The sequence below is a fragment of the Mya arenaria genome, chromosome 7 (assembly GCF_026914265.1).
Source record: "Mya arenaria isolate MELC-2E11 chromosome 7, ASM2691426v1".
In the NCBI taxonomy this organism is placed as follows: domain Eukaryota; kingdom Metazoa; phylum Mollusca; class Bivalvia; order Myida; family Myidae; genus Mya; species Mya arenaria.
Genome location: NC_069128.1, coordinates 1,959,860 through 1,985,729, shown reverse-complemented (window position 1 = coordinate 1,985,729; position 25,870 = coordinate 1,959,860). Strand labels below are relative to the sequence as shown.

Here is a 25,870-nt window from a genome sequence, read left to right as displayed (position 1 = left end):
TCTTCACAGGATCGTTCCCTATGGCGATAATCACATGTTGGGACGGAGAGTTCCCGCCCCTAGGCGAATGCCGTCTACGATAATTAAATGGCGGGAAAATAACAGACGAGAATTCTGGGCGTCTTAAGGCGGGAAGGGGTGTTTCTTTTCTTTCACGAAAAATTGCATGTTTTGGGATATTTAAAGTCGAAGGTTTCAATAGGAATTGTAGTTAGGTTTGATTTGAAATAGATGTATCAATAAGCTGTTCCATCTACCCGTTTCTGAGGGTCGTTCTCGTAAAGAGGCGATTGTTTAAAAAAAATAATAATTTGAATATAATGTGTGCAGTAAAATGAAAAAAAGACTCTACCATGTTTAAAAAGTTAAGCAAAATGCAAAATTGATAAAATTCGCATTAAAAACATCACAGGTTCGTTCCCCATAGCGATAATCACATGGCGAAACGAAGAGTTTCCGCCCTTCAACAAATGTCATCTGCAATAATTAAATGGCGGGAAAATAACAGACGAGAACTCTGGGCGTCTTAAGGCGGAACTGGGTGTTCCCGTTCTTTCAGGGAAATTGCAAGTTTTAGGGTGCTAATGTCGATGTTTTCAGCAGCAATGATATTAGGGTTTATTTTATAGACGTACAAAATCGTCGTTCCTTCCCTATGTTGAGACGTTGACAGAAATAAGCAATTATTGCTATTGTTTTGTATGTTGGAGGTTAATGAGAAAAATATGTTAACAATGATTGCAGCATTATTAAAGTAAACTGGTACTCGTCTAGAAAATAAAACAACATGCAAAGTTGATGAAACATGCGTTTTAAGGCGGGAATGAGTGTCCCGTTATTTTACGAAAACTTGCTCATTTATAAGTGCCTGAGGCCGATAATTTCATGTGTTGATTTATTTAATATTTATAAATAATTAATTTTATACAATATTACGGTCGAGTTCAGTTAAAGTCTGAACTGATATTCAAGTTTCCAAATGTAAGGCATTTGAAAAATCTGGGTTGATTTATAAACCAACTATAACGTACATTTTCACCAGTCTGCAGAAGTTCCGTAGGCAAAGTGTTTGAATAGCTCCATCGAACAAAAACCGATTATATGGTGTACAATTTGGGACAAGTGTATTTTATATATGAGATAAAACGTATGGTGATGCGATTTCAAAAGTTGGTAAATATTTTACCGTGATCATTAATTATACAATAAGTAGCCGTTTTTGTCGGATTTGATGTTAATTTTGGCCAAAAGCATGTATTTGCTGATATTGCCAATACAATAAACTGTAAAATATATCAGAAAAGTGAATTTAAAGTAAATTAGAGCGATGAACATATGTTAAAATACACCAAGCATCTAAAACTTCATGTTCATTTGTACCGATTGCACTTTCGGAAAATTCATATGGGGTTAAAACAGTACTTGATTCTTTGTTGTTGTTTTTTTTACATTCTTGTTTAATATTTTGATACATCAATGGATGAGTTTGCTTAGTTTCTAATAAACACAGGAGTCCAGATAAGTTTTCCAGTGGGAAAAGAAAATTACGTGGGTAAATTCTCCAAATTCTCAGAGAAATCAACCACTTTTCAGTAATTTTAAAACGACCTTAATTATAACTAATTAACATTTTATTTTATGGGTTAACGTAATCAGTGGTTCAGGCTTTAGCTGTTGGAAGTTTAGATTCTGCAAGAAGTAATATCTTTTGAAAAAAATCGTTTAACTTCGTGGGAATAATAGCTTTATTGAAATCTCATTGAGGCTTTTATCGTTTTAAGTTCTGGTCTGAAAATCCCGGTTGTTTTGCAAAACCCGGAAATCAAAAACAATTAAGAGTTATCCCTAAAAATGACATTTAATTGCAAGCGGCACGTTTCATGGTCTGGATTCCATTAACTTTTACCAGTTAAGATAATTTCACTTAAACGAAAAGAGTATTCTTTGAGGGATGAAAATCTCTAAGAAACTAATATGCAAAGGAGAAAGCTAAAAGACAGTAAAAGCGTCAATCGAATGCAAATCTTTTAATGCCAAGCTTCCTAGATTAGCCATAATTGGCCGATTCCAGCAATTTTCTTTTCAAAAACGCCGGGTTTGGTATAAAACCTTTCCCTAATAAGCAGTTGTTAAGACTTTCCGTGAAATCGACATGAAAATGATATATCTAGACGTCAAGAATTTAGACATTACCCAAAATAATATCAGGGTTGCGCAGACGCTTGGAAATTTAGGATGAATTTCAAGCGCTAATGCCATCATGAAGAAGATTTAGCATCCAATCAAAAGCTTTCGTCTAAGGCTAACAACTTAATTGTTGCCGTTTGGAGGCTTTTCAATAGAAATAAATGGAGACAAATGTTGCCAGCGAAAGTAGCAATCGACACGAAATATGGAGATGTTGGAATCAGTCTAGTAAGTACATCAGCGAGTGAGAGTGGTCCAGCAGTGTAGGTGTCCACCTGTTACCATAGAGGTTCGAGCCTACCCAGTGTAACGTTCTTCCAAAAACGGACAACTGTACTTACTGTTATCGTAGACCATTTGTGCCCAAGCCTGCTCAGGGGAACGTTTTCAAAATAGCATTGGCAATGCCATTTCAAAAGGAATACCACCGTCAATACGTTCTGGACAAAAATATTCGGAAGCATGGGCCAATATTCACTATCGCATTGAGTCTGAGTTTTAGTCTCAAGGTCTGACATGCTAAAATTATTTAACGAAAAGTCATTAATCTAATTTATTTCTGCCAATAATTTAACAAATAATTGTTAACCTAGGTATTTGTAACATTGTGACATATCCATCAATGTTCTATATTTACTTGGCTGATATTTATACAAAATACAGATTTAACGTTTAGAGACCTGTGGCAGTCATAAAAAACCTTCTGTCGTCCGAATCCAGACTCAGACTCAGACTCAGACTCAGAAAAACACTTATGTTAAATTACAAGGAATCATCTGTATTTCCATATGTTGTACAAAAAAATGTGAAAATCGTAAATTTTTGAATAGTAATACAATTCAGCAAAGCTTATCATCAAAACTCAACTAGAAAGAAATTTCAATAAAAATGAAGTTTAGCAGTTTGGCCACTTGAGTCTGAACTCAGACTTTAGACTGTTCGTAATCATGACCCTTGTTACTATGACTCAGACTCAGTTCCCATATTCGCCATCGTCTTGAGGCTGTGTCTGAAACTCAAGACAACAGGTACATACAACTTATATTTCAAGGTCTAATTAGTCCATAAAAAAACAAACATCCATATCGTGCATACATATTTATGATGTTGTTTCCACGGAGTTGTTTTCTTCATGTTTTGCCGATTCAGATTCAGATCCGCGTACATTTGATAATCAGCTCACAAGCTATGCTGTCTATCGAAACCTCTGATTCGTATGACTCGCTACCATTTGTATTAAATGTTGATTCAATTATACATCATTATTCTTTCCAAAATAAGTCAAAATGCGTTATAAAACAAATCCCTTAATTGAAAAAGCTACTCTTCGATAAAAAGTACTTTCTAATCCCCGCATCTTAGCTCGGCGGGTAAGGCGTAGAAGGTCAATTTTGTGAAGGCAGAAAATTATACATCTGGCTTTTTTTTCTCCAGCATAGTGATTATGCCATGGAAGGTAGCTATTTGGCCTTACGCCCAAATGTGTAATGAATGAAGTGAAATAAACCGATGATGATATGGTGTGCTTGAAATCTCGCCATTTCTCACAGGACCCAAGGAGAGGGTGGGGTTGGGCGTTAGGGGGTGGGGCTGATATTTGGGGGAAATTTTACTGGGAGGTGGGGTAATTGATACGTGGAGAAATATTGAATCAATACGTTGAAATACGATCGAGTTAGTGGTTATTTTGTAGATCTGTACTTGCCATTATTGAGGGCGTTATTTTTTGTACTGAATACTAGTTGATATTATAATATTCTATTAAAATATTGTAATATTTTAATAAAGAGGTTGCAACTCGAGGGGTGAAAGCGAAAAGGTTCTATCTTCTCCTTTATTTAATGTCACTTAGAACCTTTTCGCATTCATCCCTTTTACACGCACGTGTTGCTACATGAAAAAGTACACGTGCAGGTCTTGTTCCGCAATCTCGAGGTCTTGTACTTGTTTAAAATTGTTTTAAGATACATTTGAATGTTGCAGGGGCGAAAATATATATTCCATTGTAACTTAGAAGAAAAAAACTATAACATATTTTGTGAAAGCAAGGACCTGCATTAAATATGTATTTTCGTCTAAAAATGCGACTTTAATATATATTTTAAAGCTTATAACTTACAATATGTTTTTCTAATATAAGGCGATGGTTGAATATTAGATTAACTGTTTCGAGAGCATTAGTATCTCGGTGTCAAATTCTTAAGGTCGTTAAGGGTTTGTCATATTTTCGAAGAGTGCAATAACAGATCTACCACACTGACGACCCAGGGCACAGAAAAGGGCCACACAATTTACGTAAATTGTTCAGACACATAAAACATCTTTTACCGGAAACTATTGACATAATACATCGACTTTAAACTTTAAATGCAAATATTTAATAACTTTTCTAAATGAAATCCCGCCCAACCGCTGGTCAACCCAGTGGTCATTTCATATATGGCCAAACTTTGTTCAAACTTAGGGTTGTTCCCATGACCCACGGGTTGACCTCAAATCATTACTACCCCAGGGCCGTAATTATTATGTTGGTCTAGGACATTATTCATTGACTCTGTTACAAAATTTATGGACTGATTTAGTATGAAGGTTGACATTTATGAGAAATTTATTATGCCGTGCCTTATGTTAAGAATCTCAAAATAATTTGTTTGAAATTGGTTTTACTGAGTGACTAACAACTGACTCCACGTACCCTGAACTGAATGTTGTTTATAAACCTATATGTATTCACCAGTTAACATATAAAGTTTGTTTGAAAGACTTATTTGCGATATCTTTTTGTTTACATTCCTATTACCATTTTAGTATTATATGTATTTGCAAAAACAACTAGTTAATGAATCATAAAATGTGCATAAAATGTTATTACTTATTATAATATTCGTAATGTTTAACGTTCTAAGTCTTTGCGTAGATTTCATTTACTCTCATAATAAAACATCTACGTGCTTTGTTATGAAAAGGTACTCATGGTTAATTTTAGAAATAACAACAACAACAACAATCAAAGTGATTTTTACTTCGTTTATTTTGTATCGCAACAACCAAGCAAATGAAAATGTAGTTAACATGTTCAGCATCTTGGTGGTGGTTTTTGTAACATGGATGCCAAACACATAATTATACTAAACATTCCAGTAGTAAGACTTAATCCAGTCGCATGTTTGCGTCCATCGCTTAAAACAGGGCGAGAATTTGGTTCACTCAAATCTGGTTATTGGCGGTGACTGAGTCATTTCGTTTAATAAGCCATGATTTCATACTAAATAATCCGCGTACATGAATTCAAACGATACATCATGTGTCGGTTATTGTTTAAAATGTAAACATTCAACGCGCTTATTCCAGCGGTCTCTGTCGCTCCCTTTCGATACAAATCGTTTCCTTGGTAAAACATGAGCTATAACCTTTACGTACTAAATAGCGTGGAATGCAATATTTAAAGGCTGAGACCACCAGCATAAACAATTAAGATACATAATTGCTGTAAGTCATTAAAGACAAGAGCATGTGGAGAACAAGGTCACCATGGTTAACCTCAAACACCAAAAGCAATTTATTTTGTTGAAATGAATATTCCTCATTGGTTAACAAAGGATGCTCTGTATCACATTGTAACTGAAATTGTTTTAGAAATGTGGTAAACCTGAGGATTAAAGATTGATATGTAACTGTTTTTAGCGATCCTAAAATAGATAATTCCAAAATTATTTAGATTCAGTACCATAATTTAGAACCTTTAGCAAGTGTGTTACATTATTCGAAACACATATGCGTTTGTCTTGTACATTACAGATGCACTCTTACACCAAAATAAGACTTTAATTAAAGAAATTAATTTAATTGTTTTAATATATCAAAAAGGATGAATAAATGTCGAAAACATAGGTTCTTATGAAGGATGCCGAGTTTGATTTTAAAGAAAACTGCCGAAAACCCGGTATTTCTACCTTATGACACGTATGGTTTATCACTGTAAATCTTTTAGCATTCACCAGTCATTTAATATTTGTGCGTTTTCAACGATTAATTACAATCTTGTTATAAATGATTAATACTTTCCATAAATGCATTATTTAGAAGGTAGTTAAAGGTTTATCACTCAAAATTTATGTTTGTAATAAATGTGTAAAATTATATTGATTTTAAATACGAGTGTCACTTTAACATTAACTCCAAAATTTCCAATTTTTTAGACCATTTATTCTTCAAATAAAAACAGTATGAAAATATCATTTTAGATCTAACGGCGTACTATTATATTCCATGCTCTTTTCAAGATTACCCTCATTATTTCCATTGAAGAGCGAAAGACAATCTCATAATCGATTACAATCATGCTTGATTACAAATAATGATAAACAGGTTCGGAGAAAACCCTTGACCTGAACTGAGATCCTTTAATTGACCCTTATTTCTGGAAATTATTCCCAATTTATGAGCTCATTGCTATCCCTAGAGATCTTACATGAGAAGGAAATTATGGCGATTTAAGGATCGAAATCGATGTCATTAAGATGAACAGTTCGGTTAAGAGAATTTTTCTGACGCTGATCATGTTAGCTCGGGTGTTTTTCCAAGACCAAAATATCGCGGTATATTGTCATTGCCTTCGGGTGATCGCCGGTGTCGTCTTCGTTGTAGGCGTCGCCTTGCAAATATTTAACTCATTGAGTATGTTTGCACGTAACAAGACTCAAAACTCTGGCATTATATAGTGTTGAGTTATGTCGCTTTCACATAAGAGAAAGACGGATGAGTATTGGTACGTGTCTGCGATGCTATGATTTCTATTCAGAAGTCTTATCGAACTATCGAACTATCGAACACCCATGACATACCTTAGCTAACGCGAAATGTAATGTTTTGTCTATCTTCTGTAACGTTCCAAAAATGGTGTATGTGGCGTTTATATTTATACAGGACACACTAAATGAACCTGTATCTTATAAATACAGCTATTTCAATATAAATATATAGAGGTATACTTCTATTGTCATGTTAAATGGTGCACCTCTATATTATGCACTTCTATAGTTTGAGATGCACATCTAGTTGGCTTGACCAACGGGTTGTTGCAGACTGGTACCTCGTAGTGGATCACTTGCAGTCAGACCTCCTACAGTTCATCAAAAGACGATGCAGATATAAAATTTGTTATAGTCGCTTTCTTCGCGTTCATTTACATATTGTATATAGAACATTATAAACTTAAACACTGACGTGAACACTTACAATGTTTGCGGGATAAGAACTTCGATTTAAATTGATTGTAAATTTATTACCAAGGACCTTTATCGTCACCATCACATATTATTCTTACAACTGCAGTTGATCTAAATTATAAAAATACAGTCCTTTAAATTCAAACGTTTGATCTGACAACAGCTTCCGCTTAATAAATGGATAAATACCGGTTGCCAACCGCGAAAATGTATAACGAGTTGCAAAATTTAACGAATTTCGCTCACAACTGTCAGATTCGTATTTTTGATAAAACCAAGATGGCTATTAATTCTTGACCGAATGCGGTCATTTTAATGGCAACAGGTGTTAACTTATATAAACGGACAACAGAATGAAATTATTTGAGACATTTAAAACTCGATGTATGTGAGAGCTTAGGGTGTTTAAAATATGAATGGGGTGATGTTATCTGTCGCTGTTATGTCATTACATTGCTGAAGCGTCTTATATGACCCTGCCATGTACGAGAAATGTGGTTTAAATGTACCCTTTATGTAATTATAAGGATATATTGGCTTAATAATCAGCATCTAAATGGTCCGGCAAAATGAAGTTTATAAGTATATATTAATCAGACTGGAATGATGTATTATTTATTAAAGCAAATTATTGACAGTATATCAAGGTTGATATGTCCGTGGTTTCAATAGTTTAATTCGAGTACATAATGTAAATCTAGAGTAGAATAGAATAAGAATCTGTTTGATTTCATGAACTTTTTGCACTTAAACAAATATTACCTCATCTACCCATACAGTCCAATATAAAGTTAAAGCGACAAAAATCACAGGTATAAGGCCAGTAGCATTTTTGTTATTAAGTACAATTAAGAGACGCAAAAAGCTACAAGATAGCAAATCCGGCTTACATATACGTAACAGAATATCGCTAAAGGTCGATTTTAACTTAAGGGTAATACTTATGTGAACAACTACAGAAACAAGCTCAGTATCAAAAAGTTAAAACATAAACCCGGTTTAATGGCACAGGGTAAGCGCCAAAGACATAGAACACAGAAACAAAAAATCACAAACAAGAAACATGGAAGAACAGCACAAAACTTCACAAACAGCACAGTGCATACATACTATATATAAAAAAACTAGGTATGTTTATCAAGTTTTGTTAGGTACCGCTTTGGAACGGTCAGTAAAATGTAAGTTTACTAGGGGTTAAAACCAGTTTACGTGCACAAACCTCACTCTTCTCTCAACAATCCTAAATAAAGAAAAAAACGTAAAAGGTAAATCTTAAGTATGCATTAATTTGAGGAAACAATAATAAACTTATAGGTAAACCCCAAGTTACCCAAGTAAGCCGCCTTGGTGTGGTCAGTAACTTACTTGAGGTTTAAACCGGTTCACAAGAGCTTCCAGTGCTTGGAACTATAATAATACTAGTATCATTGCAACATCAAACAGAACAGATTTGCGTGTGTGTGTTCTGGTGTAGCTTTTAAATAAAGAGAGATACAACTATAAACACAAAATACAACGCTAACCATTAATCCCTTGATTTTTAATGACTTGATGTCAAGAACAAATTGTTTCTTTCTTCATCACAAGTACCAAAATTGTAAGCAGGTGCTTGTGCGATTTACACAACAGTGAAATAATTTCAGGAACCAGTACACTTTAACGAGGCAGCACTTGAACAAGATAACGAAAAACACTTGTAAAACACTTTCAGAGTAATATATTTCGAGCACGTGGGAGGGAATGTTGCAGTTATATATACAAAACCATTATCATAGGCGATGGGTTTTAATTATGAGCTGCGTTCAGTTCCATTTAATTTTGTTACGTTTTGTTTGAAGTATCAAAGCGTTTTTCAATACTTACGCTCTTTTTGTAATGGCTGGCGGTAAAATATAATGAAAAATGTGGAATGACGAACTATTATTTTGCTATATATTTAATGACAATATGCTCTATATAGTTTGGAAAAAAAACAAGGGAAAATTATTATACATTCTATTAGCAGGATAAAAAACAATGCACATTTACTACCGCTTCTCAAAGAATTCCAGTACATGATGAAGCATTAATCACTTTCCACTTTCCACAACTTTCCCCTTCTTAACCCGTTATTTGTGCGTACAATTGATACAATTATTGCTCCCTTAATACACGAAATTGCCGGATTAATGAATTCTCCCTCCCTTAATGGCACCGGGCTTAGACAATGTGGTGATTATTCCAAAATCGTTGGCATTAGTCACTCCAAAACTGATGCACGGGTCCTCAGAAAGTAATGATACTTAATAAGGTGATCAAAAGGTGAAAGATGGCGCCCATATCAGACAAATATTTCCGGTTAAGGAAGCCCTTAAAGAACTTGCTCGTTTACTTGCCGTAGGGAGAAATTATTCAAGACAAAGCTTTAAGATAATGCCATAGGGCATTTTTAGGGAAATTTGAAACGATGAAATGGAGGAAACGAGATATGAGAGTGGTGAGAATAGTTAGAAATCTTGGTGATGCGAGTCCAATAAGGGGATATTTCTCATGGCATCTCAAAATGGACACCAGCACTGTGTGTTATCCAGGGAATGAACTCTAAGAGTGATTTGATTCTTCAAGCTATCAAAAAAAAATCTAAATATGATTCACAAGTAAAAAGTACTGATTCATAAAAAAGGGTAAAAAAATGGCTGCCATTCAGACAAATGCTTCCGGTAGAGGGAGCCTGTTAGAGAACTTGCTCGTTTACAACCCCCTGTAAGGTTATATAGGCAGACATTTTGTTCAGTTATGTTAGACCATTTGATTCACATTTATTAACTTATTCAAGTCCAATATAACAACATAAGAATCTTTTTTAAATAGTTTTTCTTTCACCAATTATCTTAATACTGTCTTATAATTACAGTTTATTTATAAGACAGCTATGCGCAGATATTCGTATTGCCTAGTTATTGAATGTGTCTATGCATTTCTCATTACTTTTAGTATTCAAAAAGATGCCGTCCTTCGTCAAAAGAAAACAAATTGTTACTTTATTATAAGAAAACACAAACAATCCCTGAATGATCTGTCAAAGCTTATCTTCTGTGCAACAATTATAAGAAACCAGTATTCTTCCTTTTACACATGATAATACTTGTTTAATTCGATGTAATTCGTGTTCGTGGTGCATTCGTTTGCATTCTTATTGTGTGCCATAAATATGATTATATGTTTTATATATACACGGAGTTGAGTTTTGATTGTCCGGTCGTAATCGGATACCGTTTGGAATGCGTCTTGTTCAAGTTATATTTCAGTGTTTCATGCAATATATTTGACTTTGATATATGTAAACTTCTATTTAGCTAATAGCTATATTTTGGTTTTAGGATAGCTTATTTCGTATAAAGAGTACATGGCAGCATATAGTTCAATGCAAATAATTGAAAAGTTGTTATTTGGAGAACAAAAGCTGATAAACTTTATATTCTTTGACACCAAACAAATATTTCTATGACCTGGTGGTCTTTGTGTTTGCATTATCGGGAGCGAAAACTTTCTGTTAAACCATTTTGATATATTATAAACTCTTCACCAAATCTGATATTTTATGAAATATTTCTTCAGGCTTATCGGTGGTTTGGCAAACAGGCATCCTGCCAATTATCTGTAATGTTTATTTATATCAAACTTTAATCACTTCGCAGTTTCTCCAATTTCGGTACTAAATTTTCATTTACCAAAAACCTGTCAGGTCTTTTAAGCAATGAATCATAAAGCACATTCAAAACTGAACACAATCTACTCATCGCTTGGAGTATATCTTACAAGTTAATTAAAACCGTGTTCAGAAATAAACAAATGATCAAGAACGTGATAATGCGAGATAACTCGAGCAAAATCAGAATTTGACGCGGATTAATTGCAAGGTCACGTACCGAGCCTCTTTCTGGTGTCTCGACCACGCGCAGTCACGCCCTAAAACGCCTCTGATTGGACGATAATTATACGGCACACCTCGCACAACCCAGTAATTAGCTCGATCAATCACCGCAAAGAAAAGTAGTTCCTCCGCCCACTTTTGGCCTATCAATTTCAATACATTGCTACGTAGAAAATGCCTTAATATTTGTTTATGGTGTTTGAAAATTAAACTGGGGGAGGGGACTGGCAAGGTGTAAAAATAATCCCTTAGCGTGATAAACATCGTATCACTCACGCCTTCGCGAAATCTACCTCAATATCAGGGGGATTATTCTGGATTATTTAGATACTGATATAGATAGATATGTAATATTATCATACACTATATAATAGACTTTGTGGAAAATTTGAGATTGTTGACATGTGATAACTGAATTGTTAAAACGATTTTGTTATTTAAATGCCTGTGGCTAAAAAAAGGCTGAAATCTGAGACGGGAAACGCTTAACAGAACATGACCACGATGCTTGGGGTAAGTGTACCCGATTATAGTTATTACTATAGAATAGGATGCTGGAAAGGATTGTTGTCATGAGTGATTCTTTGTCATTTCTTGTTGGTCCATGCGTTACTAAACAATATTGCAGTAGCTTTCGGGTTACTGGTCATATTTTTACTTACGTCCTGGGAACTGGTTCATCAGGAAGCGTAAGATATATTTCATGGCTAGCGCTACGTACTAAAGCGCTCTGAAGTGGCTCGCCTGAGTCTAAATTTCAGAATATTAAGTCAAACTCTTAATTTTATGGTAAACTTGCTACTTCTAAACCATCAAGGACTACTACTATTTTGTTGTTATTGTGTGTAAAAATGAGTGGTTTTTTTTTCAAAAATCTTTATACAAAACAATAATAAATTTTACTTTTTGTAACATTTAAATTTTCGTCTTTATAAGCTCTGGGCTAGTTCTTTTAGTCTGTATTGCATGAGTCGTAACTGACTTTTCTTCGCGGAAAACTTTAATAATTACTGATTGATAGGGCAACAGCTTTTAGCAGTGAAAGTATTGGAATTCTTAATGTTTTAATACGTATATATCGGTTTGGCGTCCCTGCAGTCATGTGCTTTTGGCTTTAAAAATAAATTGCATTTAGTTGCACATACATCTTTTTAAAACATATTTATAAATGCAATTTTGTAAGTATATGTTCTTGTGTAGTAGAATAGATGCTAGTTTTTTCCGTCAAATATGTTTTATCGAGAAATTTATGCATAATGAATGCAACCGCTTATTTCATTTAGAACATATATTTCATGCAAAACTGTGTGTCATCGTTCATCTATACAAAACATACTGACTTGAATCTGTTTTTAATTATAAGCTAGTAAAGATCGTCGACCAACGAGATAATTGTCAACTACAAGATATAGTATAAACGAATTCTGTCATATAATTATTATTTGATCTCATTTTTGAAAACATACTCAGCTACTTAGCTGTCATGCCATATTTTATTTTCATTACCGTATCTATTATTATGATATGTCAAATAAAATTTAATTGAATTTGACACAACTAACTACGCAAAATAATCATATCAAAATAATATCGTCAACAACCGTTTGGATTATCTGACGCACGGACAGCCTTTCAACTGTTTATATTCCTTAAAATAAAAGATTTATAGATAAAAAATGAAACTGACATTTCTTATGTATTTTTTCACTATTCTTGAAAAACGGAATGCGCGATTTTATAACCTTGTTAGGTGCTTGTCATTCGTAAAAATGTGGAGGACGAAAATCCTTAACATAGTTGATACAATAGTGCATCTGTAACTCATTTGTACAACACACTTTATGCCACTTACAATTCATAGATTGTCGATTAAAAAGCGTACATTTAACATTAAATTTAAGAGATATATTCCATTAGAAATCAAATGTTTTTCCGGAAAAAATAATTGCCGAAATTTTATGAATTATCAGCGCTATAATCTCCGACCAACTGTTTTATAAATACTATGAATAACCGATATATAAAGCACGTTTATAATAATAATTTGCATTATGCTTAGCTGAAAATGCAAAATTTTATACAAAATATTGAATTGTTCCTTGATATTTTAATTCAAATATAATTTTCGGAGTCAAGCAGTCATGTAGTTAGTTTGCTTACAACATATTTCGCATGCTTAAATTATATATCATTTAGATAATACATGTTATGAATAACCAATACTTATTGCTAGGAAATTTTGAATTATACTAAGAAAAATGCTAGGTTTCAAATTTTATGGAAAACCAGATGATATTAATGAATATAATAATTGTAACACACAATTATTTAATACCAACCATAGTGGTATTATTTCGTTTAAAGTCATTTTTCACCCCCAAACAGAAATTCAACAAATGCTTGTCTGTTTTATAAAACATTATGAAAAAAAATATTTCCCAAAATAATGAATTAAATTTCGCACTGTGGGTTACAATGCGAATAATGTTATCAGATGTTGAAAATGTCCTAGTGCTTTAGATGGGTGTATGATAAGGATCAGCCTGCTGTTTTAATGGGAAATTTATTAGGAAACTCTCAGTTTTCTTGCAAAGTGTCAAAAAATATGATCTTTTCCAGCTTAGTATTTATGGGGTAAGATTTATAATATTAGCGCAAATTCCGCACATCGGGGCTTGCGATATTAGGATTTTAATAAATTCCAAGGAAGTTTGAAAAAAAAATGTTTTTATGTTATGTTTGTTTCGTAACATTTTGTTTTTGCGTGTTTTGTTTGAATTTAATTGTTTTAGCACGTGCGAGATTATTTCGTGCTTTTATTATTATATTTTCTAAAATAACAGTTGTTTTATTAAACTGTTCATGATATCAAGCGCCGTCTGGCATTTGTCCGTGTGTTTTCTGAAGAAATTGTACACGTGTGTGTTTTTTAAATTTGTTTTGTTATACAAATAAATTCAATTGCTTACCGAACTATATAATATACGCTTGAATATATTTTGAAACCTGGCAAATAAGCGTAGTATATTTTATTTTCTTATCATCTTTATTTTTAAAACAGTTTTATTATTATTGTCTTTTAAAACAATGTTTAGATTTTGTCGAATACATTTAATATTTATAAATTGCTAGCGCTTTAATTTGCAGTGTTCAGATGAATGTGTGTGTTCCATGTTCATGCATAAATATTGTACACTTGTTTTATTTGCCTCTATAATAATGTTCAAATTTATTTCTTTGGAGCTTGGCAAATGAAGTAGGATAATCTCAGTAAAACTCATACCGAGTGCGAGATAATTATCTTGTTTTCATTTTTTCTTGATAATTCCGTAATTTTCACTCTTTAAACTTAACTGAATGAACGTACGGGGTCGTTACACCAAGCGAGTTTAGTTCAATGAGCAATGACCATTTGCTTGATTTACGGGGCATACTTTAATCTTATTAACATTACCATGTTGTTTAGCTGGGGACTGGTTTTGCGCCATAAACCTTAAGACAAGTCGTCTTTCACATACTGAAGATAAGCTGATATTTGCATCAGAGATATAAGGCCCTTAAAAATGAAAATATTCACATTTGCAATAATTTATATTTATTTTTAGCAATTAAAAAAAATATTACTATTTTAAGTTTAAAAGATGATGGCTAGGCACCGAATATATGTCATAAATGAAGAGTGTTTTTTGGTATAAATATTTTAAATATTGTTATATATAAAAGATATGACTGGAAAATTCGTTTTAATACATTGATGTACTAATGTTTTTATTGTATCTCACAGTAATCTAACCTATACTCCCGGACATATACACCATGCTTGATGACGTTTAAATGATAATACAATATATTTAAGTGTATATATTTTATAATTTAAGCGACATTTTAATCAAATCTACAACTATATATGTAAAAAAGAAACATTGGTTTTCTTGAAATAAGCGTAGATATGCTGTATTAATCTTTTATTGCTGATTTCGACAAACTTAACCAAAAGGTTATGATCGTACGCGAAAAAAAGGCTTTCGTCCAAAAGTCAAAGACGGAGATCCTTCTAATTGCTTTAATAATCGGTTAGGTCACTGATTAAAGGGGTAGAAAATCACACGGTATGCTCGCGTTCGAGTTAATTTAATTATTAAAGAGGTTAATCAGTGTGTTTATGAACGGTCAATGAGTTCAAACGAAGATAATGCCGGGGTTACAGGGACAGAATGATTCGACAATATGCTGCATGTTCAGCGATGGAGCTAGAGCTGGTGGATGGCGGTTTTCCCTGTTGATGGAATCGGCTTTTCTGAAATTGGTTACTTGAGCATTTTTATAGAGAGGATGAAAGCACACTTAATTTAAAATACTCACTTGTAGGAGATGAATACACTACGCATGGCAGATAATAAAAGATGTTATGATGTTGAACATGATTGCAATTATATGTAACCATTTATCATGGACAAATTCACATGGCTTTGATTATCTTGATAAAGATACTTTGCTAAGGCGGACACATTCCCTCCTGCATTTTACTTTTCTTGCCATTTTTAAAGTTCATTTACCATTTATACGGTATAAGAGTAATATTGGCATTTATTACATTTAACAAGATAGCTACACATAAACAGTATTCATGAGAGGTTGTTTGCATGCGTAGATTTTGTCTGTTAATGCAACATTTTGCTTATTTTTGCAACCGAAACGGAATTAAAAAATGTTTCTTTTATGCACTGTTACAAGGCAGGAACTCAATATTAATCCAGTTTGAGTCAACCCCATTATCTGGCTATCTATGAAGTATTGTCTAAATCTCCACGCAGCGGTTACTTCCCTTTGCAGTACAGTGATGACCGACGTCACGTGATAATCTAAATCACGTGACGACATTCAAAAAGCTACAAATTGCGTTATTTTGAACTTTTAACTTTGGAAACAACGTATTTTAGTGAAACATACCCTATTACAACAGAATTAAGTTATGTTTCGTACGTCGTGTCAGAGATCTGTGTTCGCCAAGGGAGATCACTCTGTATGAGATTGTCGGGGTTCTTGTACCAGTATTGGACGCCGTCGTGTCGATTGTGGTTGTGTGGTCATACACATGTTGTTCGTAAATGTGGAATAAGTATGCGGTTGAGTATTCTTTTTTCACAAGTTAAATTGACGGAATTTGTAGAACTCTGAAATGTTATGTTATGTTATGATGGAAGACACAATCTGAAACTATGTATTATGACAGAAAAAAAATATGCATGATATATAACATACCGAGAGCAAGTTTACATCCCATCTACATGGACATGTTGTACCTAATGCCCTATTTCTAATTTGATTGATTTTTTTTGTCTTTTGAAATAATCTTATAATTAAAAATAAAAAATAATAAATAGAATGTGGGGTAGCATTGTATGTTTGGAATGTTTTTACTTTTCACAAAATACATTAAAATCCATACCTGTCATCATGCTGTCATAGTTTACAGCCATATGAATGAAACTGTCTATAAACATCGACAATGTTTTGTAGTGGATTCGGTGCAATTCTTTTAAAACAGAAAATAATTTTAGAAAGTAAACATTGCTTTGCAAACAGTCGACTGAATCGATTTTACTTTTAATCAATTCCTTAGTTCTTACATAAAACGCTTTTGACAAAATACGAAACTGCGGTTCAATTGACTGACACGAATTCGAAAAGATTCAATGCGTAGAATGTCTATTTCTGATTGGTTGAATAAAGCTAGGGTCATATGAAGTGTTTGTAGATTCGATTTTACTATTGAAATTGCAAAGTAGTGTTTTAGACCTGCGTAATATGGGTGGTAAAATGGAATCAAAGATGACAAGAAATTGTATGAATAACCAAAATTCTTGTGTGGCCCAAACAATGAGATAATTTATCTGTGAAATCTCCGTCTTAAAAGCTTTTAGTCAAATATCATAAACCTCAACGAATAGTTAATGTGCAAAACACCGAAATGCATGCACCAATTTTAAACCTTGTCAAAAATGCCATTCAAAGAGTTTAAGATACATGCATAATTAGAAGCAAATGGTTCTTTATATATATCAGCAGCTATTTGTCTACAAGGGGGATACATTGCCCACACATTTAAATTTAAATTATATGATTAGTTGGTAATTATTAGTAGATAAATATTGACCAATAAAAATATATTTTGGTTTACTTTGACCAAACCATAAGTTAAACTGACTGCAGATCTTAAAAAAACAACGGTTTACCGTAGCAGTTTCACAACACACCGTGAGAACTGGTTGTCAATTCACCCGATTGCTGTCGAATTTTACCATCTTGAGTTCGAGACAGATTGCATCTTGTACCATGAAGTTGTGTGGCATATGATCACGAATATTTTGCATTAAAGTAGCGCGAGTTTGATGTCATCAAAACGGGATAAAAACAAGAGAAGAGATGTCAAACTGTTAATGGAGGTCAATATACAGAATAAGTGCAATGAAGAACATTACAAATATATCAATACATGAATGGAAGCTAGGGGGACAATTCCAGTTGCCTCAACTTTTTCCATGATTCTGTTAGAAGGCGAACAATATAAGTTGATGCATTGTTTCCTTTCTTTTTAATTAAAATGCATTGTAATGTTTAGCTTATTTGACATAATGATGAACACAAAAAAGCAAGCAAATAATTTACGAAGACAAAAACAAAAAATGCCTTTATAAATTATTGTTTTGAATAAATGGCTACGTGGCCTCACATTCCTCGGTTAAAAAGCGTTAAAACATCGCTAATATATCAATATCTGTATCATTATCAAATGCATTGTTTTGGTTTTATAGATAAAGTCAAATTAAGTTTAACACAATGCATATTTTTCATGCATTAACCCAATGTTGGAGTTACCGCATTGAAACGGTCATCGGCAAAAAACCCCACTAAGTGTGTGTGTGAAGGGTGTGTGGGGGGGGGGGGGGAGGGGGGTGGTTACCGTTACATGAGTATTCATCCTCGCACTTGTCACAACATTTTTCAATAATAGAAAACCACGTTTGCGTCTTGGCGTTCAACATTCGCTTAAGTAATACTGTTTATATCCTTCTGTGACTGCTTGTATATGGTTACTTGGTAAGATGTACTGGTATGTTTCGTTTCAGACATGCAAAATGATTCTTTGTAACACAAAACTGTGTGTGCTTTATAGCCACATACATGTGCGATGATTAACCTGTATAATTAATTGCAAAGCAGTTACTCATTGACGTTCAAGATATAGATATGTAAACCACATTTACTTCTCAGACTCCGAAATCACAACGATAAATGTCGAAAAGTATCAAATGCTAATGTGCGTAAGAAGCAGACGACATTTCAAAGGTTCAAAATGGTCGAAGCTATCCATCAAATCTCGTTCACAACGAGACTTGACGTGACCACAATGGGTAATTTTTGGGTATACTCATCCTCGATTGAAATGATTTATGATCAAGTTCCTTTTTCCTACTTGTTCATTGAGAAAAATATCCTCAAATCTAGAAAATCCGAAGTGGGCGACCCTTGAGAAATTTGTTAATTTAATGTTAAACAAGTTTTTTCTTCCAAATCTAATGGGATTATATTTAATTTTAGGTGTTTGCATGAGCAGATATTGAATGACAGTCATATTCAACTACCTTTGGGCTATTTGACATAGAGTTGGTGCTACACTTGTAGATTAAAGTCAAATGGCCTGTACTGCTCTTGAACGGTCATCGGACTAAAAGAATGTAAATGGTCATCTCAGGTTTTAAACCAAACACCTGTGGGAAATTTTGCTAAAACTTTGAAATCTGCTTTCATGGAGGTTGACGGTACTTTCAACTTAAGTTTTAGGCTAAACTAAGGGAACAATAAAATAACGTTTTTTTTTTCTTCATATCTTTATAATTAAATTTAAAACAAAACCAGTACCAACACAACATGACGTTGACAATAAACATGTAAATTTCAATGATGTAATATACAAGCCCTAAGTTACCATAGTTTTCTGATATTGAATACAATCCGAAAGACATAATTTTGAAACAAAGACTTAATATAAAGTATGCAAAAACGTCATATCATAATTCAGGGGCGGATTCAGGATTGACATAAGAGGGAGGGGTGTAAGCCTGGTTATGGGGTTTGGAGCTCACCCCCTGTAATTGTTTTGCTGATATCAGCAAGAAAACTTGAAAACAATTGAATAATGGTGCATTCTAGTGTAATATACGCATATTTCCCCACCACATTGACAAACAAAGTTCCTTTGGACAGATGATCACGAGTACTCTAGTGTAAAAGTTCTTAATCATGAAATTTATATTGGAAGGCGAAAGAGAAATTTTTGGCGCTGTATCTAACTTTCTTGCAGAAATTCTTAACGGATTTCGTGGGTAGCTTCTTGAATTGCAGCGAGCTCTGAATGTACTTGCGATGAACGAAACTGTGGTCTAATTATATTCGACTTGATTTCATGTGACCTCAAATCAACTTTTAATCCAGTGTCCATTATGGCTACTACAGTATGAAGAGCAGGGTAAACACTTAGATTTAACAAATATTGCTTGACAAACTTATAAAATCTGTCCATGAAAATAACAAACGTATCAATTTCTTTCGGCTTTATGACAGTAAAGATGCATTTGATAAGCTTCGTGTTTGATCTTAGAGAAGTTTGGAAACTTAATACGCGAAAATGCGTGACAAAAGTTAATCTGATCACCTCGCGTGGCTGGATATTGTTCGGCTTAGCATTTACATGCTTAAACTTATTGTAAACATGAAGTTTATTGATTCTAAATATGTCATATGAATTACTTTTTAAATAATTCCGAACAATAAATGTTTAGAAAACGGAAACTTTGATCACCCCAGTGAGGTTTATGTGCACTCAATCTGACGGCGAATGAAGACATCAAAGTGACTTTCACGCGAACCGGTTTCAATCATGTTCATGACTTAATTTGGAAGCTTTAGGTGCATCGGAGGGATATTTGATCCATATTTTATGCAATTATTTGCCATAGAAGAAGAGCACGAGATATTTAGCCTTCATGTATTAATTTCCTTTGCCATTCTGTTCGCTCAGTGATTAGTTTCGTTATAATTAATTGTATCAACTAAGTTCAACCATGATTAGGTAATATTAAGAACATCACATACGAACCTACTGGGAACTAGTCATTTCGTAACCTGACCATTTCGTATCCTCCGAATTTTGGATATTTCGTACCCTTTAGATAGTCATTTCAACGAATAAGCGTGGTACATATTGGAGGCCGAGAGTCTATGTACGTAATTGTGAATGGTCAGCTAGCACAAACTAGTATCATTTATGTACATCTGATACATTATCAAATGCCTGTTAAATATTGTGTTTTTTTTCACAATGAATCTCTTGTTGATCTAAACTCTTCTTAACATCATTCGACTAACATTCACGACTAACATGTCTGACACAAAATTACAATTTTTCGACACAGGTGACCGTTGGAATCCTCATCTTGGCGCTCGTATTCTCTTTCCGGAATTTTTAGCTCGCCCAAAGCGTAAAATACGTTTAAACTACCTATAAAACTTATATTTCGCTGACCGTTCACAGTCAAAATATATTGATAAATATTGTTTGTTGTGTGTAAACTATTTCTATGTTGTTTTGTTCGTTATGTATCTCTAGTTCAGTGTCTACAAGCCATTAAACAGGTTCTTCGTTACAAGTGTGGCAACTGGGCTGGTATTATTACTGCCATTACCCACTGATTTTTTTCAGTTACTCGTTTTTTGTCTTACTTATATATAGCTTGCAGGGCCTCCGCGACCCAATTATTTATTTTACTTTTTACTTGGTTACTAAGGTAACCATTCTGATTTTAAAGCTCTGAATTCAAGACATTTGCTGTTCCGACATTAGGACACGCACTTGTATAGCAAATAAGTAGTAATAGTATGATGAACTGAATTAAAGTCTTAATGATTAATAATGGACGGAGTGAGCGTAGGGAACGTATTCTTCTTAATTATATAAAAAAAATGTATTTCAGGTCGTCAAACTGACTAGAGTAAAACCTCATTGACTGACAGACTGTACATGTAATATCTGACGCAGGGAGTGTGTATCATGCGAACCATCAAACACCCGCGAAAGTTGGAATTCTTAATGACTAAGCTTGACTACATGGCAGAAGGCTTAAACCCAAGTAATCAAATAAAATCGACTTCTGCATGTTTGTTCCCCCTTTTTGCCAATATAGATGTAAACGATAAACGCATTGGATGATTTGATGTCACATTATTAACATATTTGACACGATTTAATTTCAGGATCCGCACGCATTTGGGGGAACACCCTTGGCCATGCTGGCTGCCCAGTGTAACAAAATCTCTGCCAAACAACAGTCCCAACTCACAGGCTCAGAGATGCACAAGAGTTTTCATCCGTGGAAAAAGCCCATATCAGCTATGGAAGCACCCAACCCATTATCGTTAACGTCACAACGAATGTCCAGTTTTAATTCGCCAATGGCGATGACGTCATCAGGATTCAACTACTCAAGAAGTAATACACTTCAAAGTTGTTCAGGGGCATATGGCAGTGACCTATTTTATCCAACAAGTACGGGAAATTCCTACGCACATTCACAACAATTAGAAAGTTGTCAATCGGCATTGTCGCAAAAGATGTACAGTGATTCGAATGCGAATTTAGGAAATGTTTACTCAAGAGTCCCGAATGGATCTCTATATGATTCATGGTCCTCGTATATCCCAAGTGCTAACTCTCATAGCTTGAAGTCTGATATTTCCAGTTCTATGAATGCCCCAGCATCGTGGTGGGATATGCATTCAAACCCCTCAAACTGGCTTTCTGACATCAGCGGCTCAGCAAACAGTGTTCACTCACAATTATCCGGATCTAACTATCCGAATACTGATTCACTAAATGCATTCGGACATGCCTTTGGTTCAAACGGGTCTACGTTTCCACATTTACTGCAAGAAACTTACAAATCTATTCTACCTTCAAACAGTGATATTGCAGCTTCGTCTATGAATCCTTTCGCGTTGTCAAGAACCCCTACGATGTCATCTCTAAGCTCATCAAGGTCACAGAGACGCTATACAGGAAGAGCAACATGTGATTGTCCCAATTGCCAGGACGCAGAGCGTCTCGGTCCTTCAGGCGCTCACTTACGGAAGAAGAATCTTCACAATTGCCACATACCCGGATGTGGCAAAGTCTACGGGAAAACCTCACATTTGAAGGCACATCTACGATGGCATACTGGTAAGAGCTGGACTTTTTCCGTTGTTTTGTGTGAGTTTGTTTCATCTGTTTTACACCAGGTTAAGCTGATGATGTTTCAATGATTTTTCACTAACCATGAATGTAATCACTAAAGTTCGTGTAAGACACAGTGATTGAAATGTGCTTGTATTAAGTATCTCACTTTCATGCTAAGAATTTGTAATGTATTTGAAAGATGGTTATTTTACATGTGAATACAATTGCAATTACGGGGTCGAAGACTGTAATGTCATTACCAGTTTTACAAAGATAAATAAAAATTCCACACGAGCCTTACACTGCAGTAATGATTTTTTACAAAATGTTTATAAATATAGTAATGTACCTTTCAGGAGAACGTCCCTTCGTCTGCAACTGGTTGTTTTGTGGCAAACGTTTTACACGCTCTGATGAACTTCAACGCCATTTACGAACTCATACGGGCGAAAAACGCTTTGCTTGTCCTACTTGTAACAAGCGGTTCATGCGCAGTGATCATTTGAGTAAGCACGTCAAAACACATAACAATGATAAACAAAAATCACTGAGCGGAAGTGACTCAGAAAACAGCCAGGATGTGAATGGGAACTCTCCGTCCAAAAATAGTAACAAAACGTCACCAGTTAAACCTGACTGAAATGTTGACAAAATTGTGACAAAAATGTTTTATTCATGTGCGGTTTAACCGCTCAGCAGTGTCTTTGCTTTACAGCAGATTAGCAACAGTATTAGCTAGCAAAACATCGTCCATTTTTTGTTTTATATAACTCGCAATAATTTTCATGTCCATGAACTTTTGTATACATGTATGCATTATGACATGTCAGAGACGTGTGTTTGTGTTATTACTATATGTCTGGTTATTTCTAGCAACAAGTGCCATTTAATTATATATTAATGCCTATTTCAACCGCTTTTTGATTAAGTGTCGCCTTACATACATTGACAAATATTAACATTTGTGATAATATATTGTGCCTGACCCAGTTGAAACTATTGCAGCTCGTTAGAAGTCGTAAAACTAATTTATTGAAACCTTGCACCATGCAGTAATGCTCAAGTCTTGTCTTTTTAAGACCCCACTTGGAACAGCGGAAGTACCGCGATAGGGATGAAAGTAGAGCATATATGACAAGGCTGTAAAATTATCATAAAACACGTGACAATTCATGAGGCACTCATATTAAATTTGAAACAGGTTTCCTTGCTAAAAAAATGTGGGATCAGTGTTGCAGAAGTATGGGTATATTTGGATCAAAATCAACATTATTATGAAAGAGACATATTAATAATATCTGTCATGTGTTCCCGTTCCAGATAGAAAAATCCGACCCGAGGGCACCTGCGTTGCCAGGTAACGAGGCTTGCCGAGTTACCGGCTACGCAGCGTGCCCGAGGGTCGGATTTTTCTATCCGGAACGGACACACATGATAGATATTTTTTCTAGCATACCTTTAATTACATTTTTTGTGAAGAAAATACATAAAAAGCGCGTTTTTGTACATTTTACCAAAAAGCGCGTGCGATGATGTTGACTGACGTCATGACACACAGTAATTTGTATTCACCGCATACATCAATAAGTTCCTTCGATATCACGTCTTTTAAGGGTTATTTTGTTTTGTTTTTAAGGAATATTTTTGTAAAGTTAATGTTAATCGAACTCATCTATTGAAATCTCATAACTATGGTTAAATTTAGTGTTTAATAAAAGAAAATGAAAGTATTACGTCACAGCGCGTGACTCATCTGGCATGGGGGATGCCAGATGGAGTTTTCCAGCACGGCTGAATTCACCGAAAATGCCTATCCGGTGTGCTAGAATAATATATTTGTTCATACTTAAGTGTATAATGTTGATTTAATTCATAATGCATTTTTGGACCACTCTGTGAGTGAGACCCTGAGACGTGCAGTAGCGCACCAATTTTTTAGCCCAGATTTTTGCTGGACTATTTAATGTAACCTGTCTGTTTTCAGTGAAAACAGCATGAAAAATATATCTTCAGTATAAAGATTACACAGCTAATGTCTTCAGAACTCTGTCAACATATCTGAGTGAATTTTGAGCAACGTTAAGTACATGTAGTTGTAGGAAAAATGATACACGTGCAACTTAAAAAAAGTTTAAAAATAACATCATGTAGGTCAAAAAAAATGTTTTTAACGGACTAGATCGTTTGATGTCGGACAAAATGTAAATGTGTAGGGATGACATCTATATTGAAACATGAATTATCGCAGTAATAAGAATATAACTGTGAAAGGTAATGGATATATTACCTTATTTCCATATCAAAATTATGTTTGGTTTTTCATGACTGTACATGTTCACTAAACTCAACTGTTAAGAACTATACAAATATACTAGTGCCATATGGGGAAAGTGTTTTATATTTGAGCCCTTGTGGGCAATGTTTGAAAACAGTGTTTGTAGTACGTGACGTTGAGGAAATGCTAGAAAAAGTGGGTGGACAAATTATATGGGCAAACAAACCTACATAAAATACGTACTTGAAATATTTCGTAGCAAGTCCATGTTCCAGTAACTTTTTATTAAGCTAAGAAATTGTTGCTAAATTGCTGAAAACTAGTATTTAGTTTTTGACTCTTCCTAAACATGTACAGTAACTGCAGTTCACATGCATGTTTGTTAATTGAAAACATTTTAAATCTGCGGACATAATCAAATGAATTCATTTGAAAGGAAAATCTGCTCATTCAGTTATATTATTTATATCTTTAAAATTGATTTTACTGGAGTGCCTTGATTAAGAGCAAAACTTATCTTTTTGCATGTGCTATTATACTTATAGTAGTTATGTTTATCATATAACAATGTATCTCTCAAACTGTTTTGTTATGAAGTTCGGAAAGTAAAGTCAAGAACATATCATGGTGTTGTTCCCTGTTTTGTAAGGCGGAATGATAAGTACTACGGCATAATTTCTATTGTAATAAATGTAACAAGTCTTTCACGGCGGGCAGTAATCGAAGCCACAACACATGGGCCAATGCGTCTTCCCTTTTTAAGGCAATGAGTTAAAAACAGTGAGTATGGATTAATAGTTTTCCTTTTCGGGTATATACGAGTAAAATAAAAAAAAATCGGGAAGTGCAGTTTCACATAGGATAAATTATGTGTTGGGTAAAATGTTAAGATCTGAACACAAATTAAAATCTGAGTGTCTGGCTTTTCCGTAACTAAGAAGAGCTTAATGTTGACAACGTAAACATCTTGATTTTCATGATTTTTTTTTATC

General features: G+C 34.2%; 1 protein-coding gene across 1 annotated transcript; it reads left to right on the top strand.

Moving 5' to 3' along the window:
* Positions 1-11,561: 11,561 nt before the first annotated feature.
* LOC128240832 (transcription factor Sp9-like) lies at positions 11,562-25,501 on the top strand. Its single transcript, XM_052957750.1, has 3 exons — positions 11,562-11,841; positions 21,643-22,606; positions 22,960-25,501. The coding sequence occupies exons 1-3, from the start codon at positions 11,824-11,826 to the stop codon at positions 23,241-23,243; spliced, it is 1,266 nt and encodes a 421-aa protein (XP_052813710.1). The 5' UTR covers positions 11,562-11,823; the 3' UTR covers positions 23,244-25,501.
* Positions 25,502-25,870: the final 369 nt, after the last annotated feature.

Bases quoted from the DNA above. Each gene is read 5' to 3' on its own strand.
- LOC128240832 (XM_052957750.1), top strand. The intron at 22,607-22,959 runs GTAAGAGCTGGA...TGTACCTTTCAG, and splicing joins ACATCTACGATGGCATACTG to GAGAACGTCCCTTCGTCTGC.